The 15,248-nt window shown below is 43.9% G+C and overlaps 2 protein-coding genes across 3 annotated transcripts in view; both read right to left on the bottom strand.

Moving 5' to 3' along the window:
* Positions 1 to 15,248, bottom strand: part of lancl1 (LanC antibiotic synthetase component C-like 1 (bacterial)) — a 683,707-nt gene that overhangs the window by 327,349 nt on the left and 341,110 nt on the right. The window lies entirely within an intron of this gene.
* The window catches only part of cfap410 (cilia and flagella associated protein 410), a 43,454-nt gene that overhangs the window by 3,013 nt on the left and 25,193 nt on the right, over positions 1 to 15,248 (bottom strand). For both annotated transcript variants that reach the window (XM_078228813.1, XM_078228812.1), the window contains 3 exons: positions 11,447 to 11,676; positions 10,350 to 10,524; positions 853 to 952 (listed from right to left, as the gene is read on the bottom strand). In XM_078228813.1, the coding sequence (XP_078084939.1) occupies positions 853 to 952; positions 10,350 to 10,524; positions 11,447 to 11,676 (505 nt within the window). The remainder of the gene's footprint in view (positions 1 to 852; positions 953 to 10,349; positions 10,525 to 11,446; positions 11,677 to 15,248) is intronic.

Here is a 15,248-nt window from a genome sequence, read left to right as displayed (position 1 = left end):
GGAGGATGTTAGTAACAGACTGAAGGAGGGCTGGTGAAATAGGCAGACACATGATAGATGAAACTAATGTGGAGGAAGGATGAGGAGAGGAAGTATAAATTACAGGAGTCAGGAACAGAGACCTGGGATTGCACATCCTTGAAAGTGGCAGGATAATTTGAGAAGGTAGTTAAAAAGGCATAACGGAATCCTCAGCTTTATAAATTGATAGATCGAAAAGCAAGGAAGTAATGTTGAATCTTTATAAATCACTGGCAAGGCCCAAGCTGGAATACTGTCCCCCCTCTGGGCATCACACTTTAGATTTCACTCCAAGTTTCCCATGGATTTACTGGAGTAAAAACCAGTTAAATCAGTAAATGCTGCCCTAGAATTGGACAGGTCAGTAATCTGTTCTATCTACAGCAGTAAGAACTTCCATGCCATGTTTTGTTGAAAGGTTGAAGAGAAGATTTACTACACCAATGCCAAGGATAAGGGATACACGGAGAGACTAAAGAAATATGGGGACTTCCTCCTACAGCAGTTAAAAGGCAGATTAAATAGGTGCTCAAAATGATGGAGAATTTGAGAGTACCCAGGGAGAAACCATTTCCAGTGATAGTAAAATAGGTAACAAGAGGGCAAAAGAACTAGAGGTAACGTGGATTTCCCTTTATTAATGAGCAAGTGGTTATGATTTGGAACGCACTGCCAGAAAGGGAGCTTAAAGTAAATTAAAAAGGGGAAAATTTTTGCAAGACTGTGGGACCAATTGGCAGCTCTTTCACAGATGGGCCTAATGGCCTCCTATGCTACAGAATTAGATGAATGTAGATTCCATGATTCTCTCAAAATGCACAAGTTTCTTACCCTTTTGGCGCCATTGCAGGCATTTAGTTCCTTCATTGCAACAGAGGAGGAAAATTTGTCTCTTCCCAGAGGTTTCATTCCAAGTTCTTCACGGATTTTACTAAAAAGAAAAGCAATTTGATCAGTAAATGTTACCCTAGATTTGGAAAGATTAACGGCCTGTTCTGTCTACAACCATAAGAACCTCCATGTTGTGTTTCTTATTGTGGCCAAAATAAATTGGTTGCTGCACACTGGACACCCTCTGGAGTTGGAATACACACCGGCTGGATTTTCAAAGTTGGGGAGATTCCACAGAGGGGTAAAAATGGCAACCGGGACCCAATTCCTGGATTATCAATCCCATGCGTTCCGATTTCCATCGGTATCCTTTAAGGTTATGGGTTGGCTCAAATCACAAACCTGCACCTTGCACTCCTGACCTGTCCAGCTATATAGTGGGGAAAGGTTCTCATCCCCCATAGTTTTTGTGGAGTTGGACCAGTTATTAAAGGACTTGTGGTTCACGGCACTTCACAAGTATCTGGGTGAGGGCACCTTTTTAAAGTTAAGTTCAAACGTTCTTAGCCATGGCCAAGCCAAGCCCCTTTAGCCAATGGTCCCTCATACCCTCCATGCCAAGCTATGCCCCTCCACTCAGCACCCTCCCCCATTGTCCTCCTAGCCTCCATGCCAAGCACTTTCATGTACATTGACTTCTATATACTCTGTATAGAACCATCGAACCCTATAGCAGGTGTTAAAAAAAGCTTTAAAACACATTCATTTATTGGCCTGTAGTTAAAGCAATTTTTATGAGTGTCAATCATCCAGACTCTTTAAAGCATTAGCAGAAATTTCAAACACCTGAAGTTTCTTTATCTTAAGCATTGTAAAATTGATAGATCAGAGAGCCAGAGCTGTCAAGGGGATCAGCTGTTTCAGCACTCTAATGGATATTGGCTTTCAGGTCAGTCAAGTTTATTTTTATGAATGAATGACTTTTCTAAAGGTTTTTAAAGACATCCTACTGTCATTATAGGGTCCATTGGTCCTGTACAGATTGCACAGTGGAGGAATAGAAACTAGAAGTAGGAGTAGGCCATTCGGCCCCTCGAACCTACTCCGCCACTCATTTTGATCATCAAATTCAATTTCCTGATCCCCCCCTTCCCCCCATATCCTTTTAGCCCTAAGAGCTATATCTAAGTTCTTCTTGAAATCAGACAATGTTTTGGCCTCAAATACATTCTATGGCAGTGAATTCCTCACATTTCTACCCTCTGGGTGAAGAAATTTCTCCTTACTTTAGTTCTGAAAGGTTTACCCTTCATTCTTAAACTATGACCCCTAGTTCTGGACTCCCCCACCATTGGGAACATTCTTTCTGAATCGACCCTTTCTAACCCTGTTAGAATTTTATAAGTTTCTATGAGATCCCCTCTCACTCTTTAAACTCCAGTGAATATGATCCTAACCGACTTAAGTCTCTTCTCATACGACAGATCTGCCATCCCAGGAATCAGTCTAATAAACCTTTGCTGTACTCCCTCTATAACAAGGACATCCTTCCTCAGATAAGGACACCAAAACTGCACCAACGCCCTATACAATTGCAGCAAAACATCCCTATCCCTATATTCAAATCCTCTCGGTATGAAGGGGAACATACCATTTGTCTTTTTTACTGCCTCTGCGCTTACTTTAAGTGACTGATGCACAAGGACACCAATGTTTCGCTGAGTATCCATCTCTCTCTCAATTTACACCTATTCATGAAATGTCTTCCTTTTGTATCATCTGCAAATTGAGAGATAATACATTCAGTTCCCTCTTCCAGATCAATAATATATGTGAACAGTTGGGGTCCTAGCACAGATCCCTGCGGAACTCCACTAGTTACTGACTGCCAATCAGAAAAATACTCATTTATTCCAACTCTTTGCTTCCTATCTGCTAACCAGCTTTTTATCCATCTCAAGACATTACCTGCAATCCCATGTGCTTTAACTTTACATAGGTCTGTCAAAAGCCTTCTGAAAGTCTAAATAAACCACATCCACTGGTTCTCCTCGGTCAAATCTACTAGTTACATCCTCAAAGAAATCCAATAGATTCATCAAGCATAATTTCCCCTTTGTAAATACATGCTGACTTTGTCTGATTGTATCACTGCCTTCCAAATGCTGAGTTATGAAATTCTTGATAATGGACTCTAGCAACTTCCCCAGTACCGACATTAGGCTCATTGGTCTATAGTTCCCAGTTTTCTCTCTACCTCCCTTTTTGAATAGCGGACTTATATTAGCTACCCTCCAATCTGTAGGAACCAGACCAGAGTCCAAAGGATTTTGGAAAATAATCACCAATGGATCTACTATTTCCAGGGCCACTTTGTTAAGTACTCTGGGATGAAGATTATCAGGACCTGGAGATTTATCAGCCTTCAATCCCATCAATTTCCCCAAAACCATTTCTCTACTAATGCTGATTTTCTTCAGCTTCTCACTAAAACATATTTCTCTCAGAACTTCTGGCACATGCTTCAATCTTCACAAATAAAGTACGAATTTAATTCCTCGGCCATTTCTTTATTCCCCATTATGAATTCTCCCATTTCTGACTGTAAAGGGCCTACAATTGTTTTTGTCATGGTACATGGTAGTGCCATAGCTCAGTGAAGAGGCCTTGGGAATTGAGCAGAGACCATTAGATGGCATGTGTGGGGCATGAGGGGATGTGAGCGCCTTACTGTTTATCATAATAATTGGGACGGAGCCCTAAAACACTAAGCCTTTAAAAATCCCACCTCAGCACTCAGAAGCATCTACTGTCAGATTTTAATGTACAAAAAGAGGCTATATGCCAACCAACAAGCACCTATCTATTCTAACTCAAATTTCCAGCACTTGCCTCCTGCGGCTGCCTCCGAATTCCTACCGGGTGCACTAGGCACAACTTCAATTAACACAATCCCCCCGCCAAATGAAAAACCCACGGTTGTGGGCACTTTCATCTGGGATGGGTACACCAAGCCAGGACATTTCCCAACTCACTTGAAGGTGAAAGTCCTGCCCACTATCTGGATTGGTCTCCAGTGTCAATGACCCCTACACCATTCTGAAGTGTTCAATTATTTTTGATTATAGGCCTGATATAGAGGGTCAGTGACAGGAATCAGTCCTTCCCTGATGAATTCCCAGATCTACAGGGAGTCAGCTACACCAAAATTATGTACAGCATGAAACACTGTACCATCAATCATCCCTTAGAGAAGGCATAGCACAGGTTAGGTTGTACCCAGAGTAAATGTCCCACCCATGAAATTCTCAGGGCAGTTATAGGTGGAGTTAAACAGTATAGAGCTTTTTCCACATTCCCCAGCAAACATTCACAGAGAAAATACAGCACAGATTAAATACAGAGTCAAGCACACTCATAGCAAAATAATAGGTATTTTCAGGTGTGTATATAGATATATATATATTCCGCAAGTATTTTTGAAAGGTAAATGACTAAGTCACACTGACTAAATTTAATGTGCAGTCAAGATCTACTCTTCCAATAAACATTAGAAATCATAAGTAACTGCTGGGCAATAGACAATTAGAGACCAGCTTTTAATCTGTGGGTTTAATCATCAACTCTGCTCTCTTGAATTCACTCATCAAAACTTCATTCCTTTACTACTGCTTGGTGACCCGATTGTCCATACAAGAGCCTCAGGCTCTTTCCTGTGTTATAATTTTATGCAAATGCAGTCCAAACAGGTGTGATGAAGGTCTCCTCTTTCTACTTTGAATATTCGGTGTAAAACTGAGCTCCAAACTGGTGTGAGCCATCTTCCCCTCAATATGGCATCACTTGGGATGAAGATAGAAAGGTCATTAAACAAAAAAACACCAGTTTAATAAAATTGGAGATGGTGAGGGACTGGAATGGGACAGATGCAGTGAATTATGATGATTTGGAATGCACTGCCTGAAAGGTTGGGGGAAGCAGATTCTGTCATAACTTTCCAAAGGAAATTGGATAATTTTTGAAAATGGAAACAATGACAATGATGCGGGGAGAAATGGTGTTGGAGAAATTAATGGGATTGAAGGCTGATAAATCCCCAGGGTCTGATTGTGGTTCCCAGTGAGCATGTCTATAGTAAATGTTGGTTGCTGGAGGAATTCCTGCTCAGAGTGGGTGAACTGGATTCTGAGTTTCGGACACTGCGACACATCAGGGAGGGGGAGAGATACCTGGACACTATGTTCCAGGAGGCAGTCACACCCCTTAGATTAAATACCTTGAATTCGGCCAGTGGACAGGACAGGAAGATGTGGCTGCCAGAGAGGCAGGTAGAGGGATCCAGGAGGTAGGGTTGCAGGAGCCTCAGTCACTGAACTTGTCCAACAGGTTTGAGATTCTTGCTCCCTGTGTGGATGGGGACGGGTACTGCAGGGAGAATGAGCAAACTGACCACGGCACTGTGGTACAGAGAGCCGTTCAAGGTGGGGGGAGAAAAAAGAAATGTAGTCGTAATTGGGGATAGTATAGTTGGGGGCATTGACACTGTTCTCTGTGACCAGGATTGAGAATCCCAAAGGTTGTGTTGCCTGCCTGGTGCTCAGATTTGGAATATATGTGGGCGGCACGGTAGCACAGTGGTTAGCACTGCTGCTTCACAGCTCCAGGGACCTGGGTTCGATTCCTGGCTTGGGTCACTGTCTGTGTGGAGTTTGCACATTCTCCTCGTGTCTGCATGGGTTTCCTCCGGGTGCTCCGGTTTCCTCCCACAGTCCAAAGATGTGCGGGTTAGGTTGATTGGCCATGCTAAAAATTGCCCTTAATATCCTGAGATGCATGGGTTAGAGGGATTAGTGGGTAAATATGTAGGGATATGGGGGTAGGGCCTGGGTGGGATTGTGGTCGGTGCAGACTCGATGGGCCGAATGGCCTCTTTCTGTACTGTAGGGTTTCTATGATCTCATCTGGGCTGCAGAGGAACTTGGAGTGGGAGGGTAAAGATCCAGTTGTCTTGCTCCACATAGGTAGAACAGGAACAAAGGTTCTGCTAAGGGAGTATGAACAGCTAGGAGCTAAATTAAAAAGCAGAACCAAAAAGGTAATAATCTTTGGATTACTACCTGAGCCACACGCTAATTGGCACAGGGCGAGTAAGATTGAGGTAAACGCGTGGCTCAAACATTGAATTTTTGGGACATTGGCACCAGTACTGGGGAAGAGGGGACCTGTTCCGATGGGACGGTCTTCATCTGAGTCATGCTGGGGCCAGAGTCCTGGCGAATTGTATAACTAGGGCCATAGATAGGGCTTTAAACTAAATAATGGGTGTGTGTGTGTTCCAGACCACGTAATAGAACAGAGAGTATAGAAGGTGGCAGGGATCTAACCTCAGGCAGAGCAAAAAAGGTGACAAGTATGAGCAGGAAGGTGGTCAATGCAGGACCGAGGGTGTTGTATACGAACAAGGTAAATGAGCTTGTTGCGCACATTGAAATTGGCCGGTACGATGTTGTGGGCATCAGAGATGTGGCTGCAAGAGGATCAGGGCTGGAACCTAAATATCTAAGGATATGTGTCCTATCATAAGGACAGGCAGATGGGCACAGGGGTCGGGGTTGCATTGTTAGTAAGGAATGAAGTTAAATCGATAGCAAGAAGTGATATAGGGTCAGAAGGCATAGAATCTCTGTGGGTAGAGTTGAGGAATCGCAACGGCAAAAAGACCCTGATGGGAGTTATGTACAGGCCCCCTAGCAGTAGTCAGGATGTGGGGCAGAAAATAAATCAGGAGATAGAAAAGGCAAATAAAAAAGGCAATATTACAATAATCATGGGGGACTTCAATATGCAGGTGGACTGGGAAAATCAGGTAGATAGTGGATTCCAAAAAAAGGAATTTGTGGAATGTCTAAGCGATGGTTTTTTGGAGCAGCTTGTGACAGAGCGTACTAGGGAACAGGCAATTCTGGATTTGGTGATGTGTAATGAGGCAGACTTGATTAGGGAACTTAAGGTGAAGGAACCCTAAGGGAGCAGTGACCACAATATGATAGAAGTTGCCCTGCAGTTTGAAAGGGAGAAGCTGGAATCAGATGCAACAGTATTACAATTAAATAAAGATAACTACAAAGACATGAGGGAGGAGCTGGCCAGAATTGATTGGAAAGGGAGCCTAGCAGGGAAGACAGTGGAACAGCAATGGCAGGAGTTTTTAAAGAGTTATTCAGGAGGCACAACAGAAATTCATCCCAAGGAAGAGGAAACATGCTAAGGGGAGGACGAGGCAAGTCAAGGACAGCATAAAAGCAAAAGAAAAAGCATAAAGTGGCAAGGATTGATGGTAAGCCTTTAAGAGTGAGCAGAGGACAACTAAAAAAGCAATGGGGCGGGGGGGGGGGGGGGGGGGGGAGGGAGATGAAATATGAGTGTAAGCTAGCTAGTAATATAAAAGATAGGAAGTTTTTTTTCAATATATAAAAAGGTAAGAGGCAAAAAAAGCCATTGGACCACTGGAAAATGAGGCTGGAGAAGCAATAATAGGAAACAAAGCAATGGGAGAGGAACTGAATAGTTACTTTGCATCAGTCTTCACAGTGGAAGACACCAGTGGGATGCCAGAGCTCCAGCAGAGTCAGGGGGCACAGGTGAATGTAGTGGCCATCACCAAGGAGAAGGGTCTGGGGAAACTGAAAGATCTGAAGGTGGATAAATCACCTGGACCGGATGGACTACACCCCAGGGTTCTAAAAGAGATAGCTGAGGAAAAGTGTGAGGTTATGCACTTTGGAAGGAGGAATGGAGGCATAAACTATTTTCTAAATGGGAAAATTCTTAGGAAATCAGAAACACAAAGGGCTTGGGAGTCATTGTTCAAGATTCTCTGGAGGTCAACGTGCAGGTTCAGTTGGCAGTTAGGAAGGCAAATGCAATGTTAGCATTCATGACGAGAGGGCTAGAATACAAGAGCAGGGATGTACTTCTGAGGCTGTATAACGCTCTGGTCAGACCCTATTTAGAGTATTGTGAGCAGTTGTGGGCCCCGTATCTAAGGAAGGACGCACTGGCCTTGGAAAGAGTCCGGAGGTTCACAAGAATGATTTCTGGAATGAAGAGCTCGTCATATAAGGAACAGTTGAGGACTCTGGGACTGTACTCAGAGTTTAGAAGGATGAGGGGGGAATCTTATTGAAACTTACAGAATACTGCGAGGCCTGGATAGAGTGGACCTGGAGAGGATGTTTCCACTAGGAAAATCTAGAACCAGAGGGCCCAACCTCAGGCTAAAGGGGCAATCCTTTAAAACAGAGATGAAAAGGAATTTCTTCAGCCAGAGAGTGTTGAATCTGTGGAACTCTTGGCTGCAGAAGGCCGTGGAGGCTAGGTCATTGAGTGACTTTAAGACAGAGATAGATAGGTTCTTGATTAATAAGGGGATCAGGGGTTATGGGGAAAAGGCAGGAGAATGGGATGAGAAAAATATCAGCCATGATTGAATGGCGAAGCGGACTCGATGGGCCGAGTGGCCTAATTCTGCTCCTATGTCTTATGATCATCTACATTCCAGAGTGCTTAAGGAAGTGGCTCTAGAAATAGTGGATGCATTAATGGTCATCTTCCAAGATTCTATTAACTCTGGATCAGTTTCTACAGATTGCAGGGTAGCTAATATAATCCCACCATTGGGAGGTAGAGAGAAAACAGGGAATTATAGACCAGTCAACCAGACGTCAGTAATGGGAAAATTCTAGAATCCATCATTAAAGATTTTATAGCCGGGCACTTGGTAAACAGCGGCAGAGTTTGGACAGGATCAGCATGGATTTACAAAAGGAAAATCATGTTTGACAAATCTACTGGAAATCTTTGCGGATGTAACTAGTAGCATTGATGATGGGAAACCAGTGTATGTGGTTTATTTGGACTGTCAGCAGATTTTAGACAAGAGTCCCACTTAAGAGATTAGCGTGTAAAATTGAAACCTATGGGATTGGGGGTAGTGTATGAGATGGATAGAAAACCTGATAGGAAACAGTAGAAATAAACGAGTCACTTTCTGAATGGCAGGCAGAGACTTGTGGGGTACCTCGGGGATCAGTGCTACGAATCCAGCTATTGACAATATAAATTAACGATTTAGATGTGGAAACTAAATGTAATCTTTCCAAATTTGCAGATGACAAAGCTGGGTGGGAGGATGAGCTGTGAGGAGGACGCAGAGATGCTTCAGTGTGATTTGGACAAGCTGAGCGGGTGAGCAAATGCATGGTAGATGCAGTACAATGTGGATAAATGTGAGGTTATCCACGGATAGGAAAAACAGGAAGGCAGATCATCATCTGAATGGCTATAAATTAAGAGAGGAATGTGCAACGAGACCTGGGTACCCTCATACACCAGTCTCTGAAGGTGCAGCAGTCAATAAAGAGGCAAGCTATAAATTCAGTGCTGGATTCGTAGCACTGATCCCCGAGGTACCCCACAAGTCTCTGCCTGCCATTTAGAAAGTGACTTGTTTATTCCTATTGTTTCCTGTCAGTTTTCTATCCACCTTCAGTTGGCCTTCACAGTGAGAGGATTAGAGTACAGGGGCAGGGATGTTTTGCTGTAATTATACAGGGCCTTGGTGAGGCCACACCTGGAATAGTGTGCGCAGTTTTAGTCTCCTTATCTGAGGAAGGATGTTCTTGCTATGAAGGGAGTGCAGTGAAAGTTTACCAGACTGATTCCTGGGACGGCGGGACTGACGGATGAGGAGAGATTGAGTCGGTTAAGATTATATTAGCTGGAAGTTTAGAAGAATGAGGGGGGAAATCTCATAATAACCTATGTTAATAACGTGTTCCTGATGGTGCGGGAGTTTAGAACCAGGGGTCATAGTCTAAGGTTAAGAGGTAAACCTTTTAGGACTGAGAGAAGAAATTTAGTTACCCAGAGAGTGATAAACCCCTGGATTTTGCTACCACAGAAAGCAGTTGAGGCCAAAACATTGTATGTTTTCATGAAGGAGTTAAAAATAGCTCTTGGATGTTGCCTGGGATGGAAAGTTTCAGTTTTGAGGAGAGACTAGATAAGCTGGGTTTGTTTTCCCTGGAGCAGAGGAGGCTGAGGAGGATCTGATAGAAGATTATGAGGCACAGATAGGGTAGATCGTAAGAATCTTCCCCCCATGGCAGAGGTGTCTAAGTGTGGAGATACCGACGTTGGACTGGGGTAAACACAGTAAGAAGTTTAACAACACCAGATTAAAGTCCAACAGGTAAATAAATAAACCTGTTGGACTTTAACCTGGTGTTGTTAAACCTGGTGTTGTTAAACTTCTTACTGAGGTGTCTAAGGCAAGGAGTAAGTGGTTTAAAGGGGATCGGAGGAAATATTTTTCATCCAGGAGGCGGTGGAAATATGGAAACTGTTTCAAACAGGGTTCACTGACACACAAACGCTTTGTGCGTCAGTGAACCCTGCTTGAATTCAAAAACAGAGAGTTGTTCCTGCCCCCTCACTTTGTCTCTTCCATTCTGAAACTTAAGACATCGCTTTCCATTTCGGTGCTTGGTTCTGAGGTGCCAGATTCTCGCCTGGAGTGATGCCTTGTTGGCTCCATGGGCTCTTTGCTTAGCACAGCAGCTATCTCGTCTCCATCCTCTGAAGCTTGAGCCAGCTCCTCCTCGGTCACCACTACAACAGATGAATTACAAATTTTCAGTAAGAACAGTTCAATAACCTGCATCAACTGGGACCTGAATTTCCTTCTGCCACCTCCTAACTCAAAGTTGCTGAAAGCCACACACTTCCCTCTGTACCTCTGCCATTCTTTATCCATATGATTCTAGACAATGAATCTGATCATGCCCTGATATAGTTACAGATCCCAGTACATTTCCCCAATTGTGTGTGTACTGGCTCTGTTTTAGAGCTTTCTAAAATTAATTCCAACTGTTTCCATGAGCCCTGGAACTCCATTTCAAGTATTGAACAATTTAAAACAAAGATATTTTTCTCTTCCACCACTTGTGGAGAAGTATTTCATTCACAAAGACTCTTTGGATAGGGAAGTTCTCACCTTAACCATTTGAAACCGATGGTTAATTGGGCAGGTTAGCTAATTGCTAACCCAATGAGAGAACTAAATTTCTCAATTCAGCCTCGCTAAACTGATGGCCGAGTTTCCCAACTAACCTCAACTTGGAAAACATGTGACAGACAACTGGATTGCGAACCAGCAGACATTGCGACAAGAGTCTAGCTCTGGCCAAGTTACAGCTCGAACCAGTGTGTGTGTTTCCATAGGGAGAGGAGGCAAGCATTCCAAAGGGTTAGGCAGGGAGTGAGGGGGCATTCTGTGGATGTGATTCAACGCTTACATAAATCAGGAGAAAATTGCTGTAAGCTTTCAAATGATTTCAATAACTGTGTTGCTACAGATAAAGAAAAACCTTGAAATATGTTTTAAGAATTTCTCAGTGTCTTCATTGAGTAATGCCAGTTCCAATTCCAGAACAAATGTCATGAACTGGGCTCCAAACAAACACTGGAAAATATACCCAATCCAATGGTGCTGTAATCAAACACATTAGTAGCTTTCATTTTACATCAGTACCTTGATTATCCAGCTTCTGTAGCTGAGGCAGGTTCCGCAAAACTGTCATTCTGTATTTGTGGGGGTCTGTGCCACAACAAGGGTTTTCCGACAACCACAGAACTCTTAGCCGGTGTAGCCCCTTCAGGTAGCAGATCTCTGCCAGGCTTTGAATATGGTTTTTCCGGAGGTAAAGCTCGCTAATATTCTGACAGTATTGAAAATCCACTAAAGAAGAGATGTTGTTCACACTGTGGGAGAAAACACAAGACAAAACGCATTTTAGCCCTCTTGTGCCAAAACAAGAAAACTCACTAAAAATCCAGCTACAAAGAACAGTACAGCACAGGAAACAGGCCCTTCGGCCCTCCAAGCCTGTGCCGCTCCTTGGTCCAACTAGACCAATCGTTTGTATCCCTCCATTCCTAGGCTGCTCATGTGACTATCCAGGTAAGTCTTAAACGATGTCAGCGTGTCTGCCTCCACCACCCTACTTGGCAGCGCATTCCAGGCCCCCACCACCCTCTGTGTAAAAAACATCCCTCTAATATCCGAGTTATACTTCGCCCCTCTCACCTTGAGCCCGTGACCCCTCGTGATTGTCACTTCTGATCTGGGAAAAAGCTTCCCACCGTTCACCCCATCTATCCCCTTCATAATCCTGTACACGTCTATTAGATCTCCCCTCATTCTCCGTCTTTCCAGGGAGAACAACCCCTGGAATCTCTCCTCATAGCCAAGACCCTCCATACCAGGCAACATCCTGGTAAACCTTCTCTGCACTCTCTCTAAAGCCTCCATGTCCTTCTGGTAGTGCGGCGACCAGAACTGGACGCAGTACTCCAAATGTGGCCTAACCAGCATTCTATACAGCTGCATCATCAGACTCCAGCTTTTATACTCTATACCCCATCCTATAAAGGCAAGCATACCATATGCCTTCTTCACCACCTTCTCCCCTATGCTGCCACCTTCAAGGATTTGTGGACTTGCACACCTAGGTCCCTCTGTGTTTCTATACTCCTGATGACTCTGCCATTTATTGTACAACTCCTCCCTACATTATTTCTTCCAAAATGCATCAGTTCGCATTTATCTGGATTAAATTCCATCTGCCACCTCTCCGCCCAATTTTCCAGCCTATATCTTGCTGTATTGCCAGACAATGCTCATTGCTATCCGCAAGTCCAGCCATCTTCGTGTCATCCGCAAACTTGCTGATAACACCAGTTACACCTTCTTCCAAGTCATTTATATATATTACAAATAGCAGAGGTCCCAGTAGAGCCCTGCGGAACACCACTGGTCACAGACCTCCAGCCGGATAAAGACCCTTCAACCGCTACCCTCTGTCTCCTATGGCCAGTAAGAAGTTTAACAACACCAGGTTAAAGTCCAACAGGTTTATTTGGTAGCAAAAGCCACACAAGCTTTCGGAGCCCCAAGCCCCTTCTTCAGGTGAGTGGGAATTCTATTCACAAACAGGGCATATAAAGACACAGACTCAATTTACATGAATAATGGTTGGAATGCGAATACTTACAGCTAATCAAGTCTTTAAGATAGAAACAACGTGAGTGCAGAGAGCATCAAGACAGGCTAAAAAGATGTGTATCGTCTCCTATGGCCAAGCCAGTTCTCCACCCATCTAGCTACTTCTCCTTGTATCCCATGAGCCTTAACCTTTTTAACCAACCTGCCATGTGGGACTTTGTCAAATGCCTTACTGAAATCCATATAGACGACATCCACGGCCCTTCCTTCATCAACCGTTTTTGTCACTTCCTCAAAAAACTACCTCCCTCTTACAAAACCATGCTGTCTGTCACTAATGAGATTGTTCTGTTCTAAATGCACATACATCCTGTCTCTAAGAATCCTCTCCAACAACTTCCCTACCATGGACGTCAAGCTCACTGGCCTATAATTTCCTGGGTTATCCCTGCTACCCTTCTTAAACAACGAGACCACATTCGCTATCCTCCAATCCTCAGGGACCTCACCTGTGTCCAAAGAAGCGACAAAGATTTCCATCAGAGGCTCAGCAATTCATCTCTCGTCTCCCTGAGCAGTCTAGGATAGATGCCATCAGGCCCTGGGGCTTTGTCAGTTTTAATGTTCCCTAAAAAACCTAACACTTCCTCCCTTGTAATGGAGATTTTCTCTAACGGGTCAACACCTCCCTCCGAGACACTCCCGGTTAACACGTCCCTCTCCTTCGTGAATACCGATGCAAAGTATTCATTTAGGATCTCCCCTATTCCCTTGGGTTCTAAGCATAATTCCCATCCTTTGTCCCTGAGAGGTCCGATTTTCTCCCTGACAACTCTTTTGTTCCTAACGTAGGAATAGAATGCTTTCGGATTCTCCTTAATCCTGCCTGCCAAGAACATCTCATGACCTCTTTTTGCCCTTCTAACTCCCCGTTTGAGTTCTTTCCTACTCTCTCTGTATTCCTCCAGAGCTCCATCTGTTTTCAGTTGCCTGGACTTAACATACGCCTCCCTTTTCATTTTAATCAGATCATCAATTTCCCTGGTTATCCACGGCTCTCGAATCCTACCTTTCCTAAATTTCCTTTTTACAGGCACATGCCTAGCCTGCAGCCTTATCAATTGTTCCTTAAAAGACTCCCACATGCCAGACATGGACTTACCCTCGAACATCCTCTCCCAATCAACGTCCACCAATTCCTGCCTAATCCGGCTATAGTTAGCCTTCCCCCAATTTAGCACCCTGCCCGTAGGACACCACTCATCCTTGTCCATTACTATCCTAAAGTTAACAGAGTTGTAGTCACTATTTGCCGCATGTTTCCCTACCGAAACTTTGTTGACCTGACCAGGCTCATTTCTCAGAACTTCCTCCAAATTTCACTTCCTCCAAAAACTTTCATGGAGGCTGTTTCCATCACAGTTTCAGTAGCTCTTAACCAAAACATCTGTTCTTTTTCATGAACTTCAACAGTGTGAGCAACCATTACACAACTCTAAAGGGCATCTCAGTCAAATCTAATTCAGTTTTCCCCAGTGATCTTGGCCAATTCTGTGCTCCATGCCAGTAATCTTGGTCAAATCCTCATCAGAATAGCTGAGTGTGGCATTGCAACTCCTTTACCCGCTGTGCCACAATGAGCTTTGATAACCAGCAAGAGCCAAGTCTATATCGTCACAGATAGCTCAGCTGCTCGGATCTAAACAGAGCCAGGACAGAGTTCCTTGCGGGGCATTTTGATTGGGCTGTTGGGAAAAAGCGTGGGCCTGGGAGGAAAAATCAAAGAGGAATACCAAAGTGCACTGAATGCTGGGAGAGACAGAGAGCACTAGAATAGAGAATGCTAAGTTAATAGGTGGGGTCAGAGTAAGGAAGAAGGTAACAGAGCCTATATCAGGGTTACTTCAGGTGTACAAATATACGGATGTGGTAAATAAGATTGGCGAGGTACAGGCGGAGATTGCGATATGAAATGATGTTGTTGTGGCGATAACAGAGATCTGGTTCAAGGAAGGGCAGGATGGGGGGGGGGGGAGGGGGGGGGTTAATATTCCAGGCTACAAGATGTTCGGGGAAGATAGGAAAAGAAGAAGAGGGAGTGGAGGGGTGGTACTGATTTAGGAGAGCATTGCAGTTCTGTATAAAAAGAGATTGTCACAGAGGAGTCAAGATCAAAATCAATTTGGCTAGAGCTAGGGACAAAAAAAAAGATGCAATTAAATTGTTTAGTGTAGTCAATAGTCCACAAACTAGTGGGAAGCAAAAAGCTTGCAAGAAAATTATGGAGAGGTGCAAGAATTATATAGCAATTATAATGGGGACTTTAATT

Source organism: Mustelus asterias, chromosome 14, assembly GCF_964213995.1.
Source record: "Mustelus asterias chromosome 14, sMusAst1.hap1.1, whole genome shotgun sequence".
NCBI lineage: Eukaryota > Metazoa > Chordata > Chondrichthyes > Carcharhiniformes > Triakidae > Mustelus > Mustelus asterias.
This window is presented reverse-complemented; position numbering and strand designations above follow the sequence as displayed.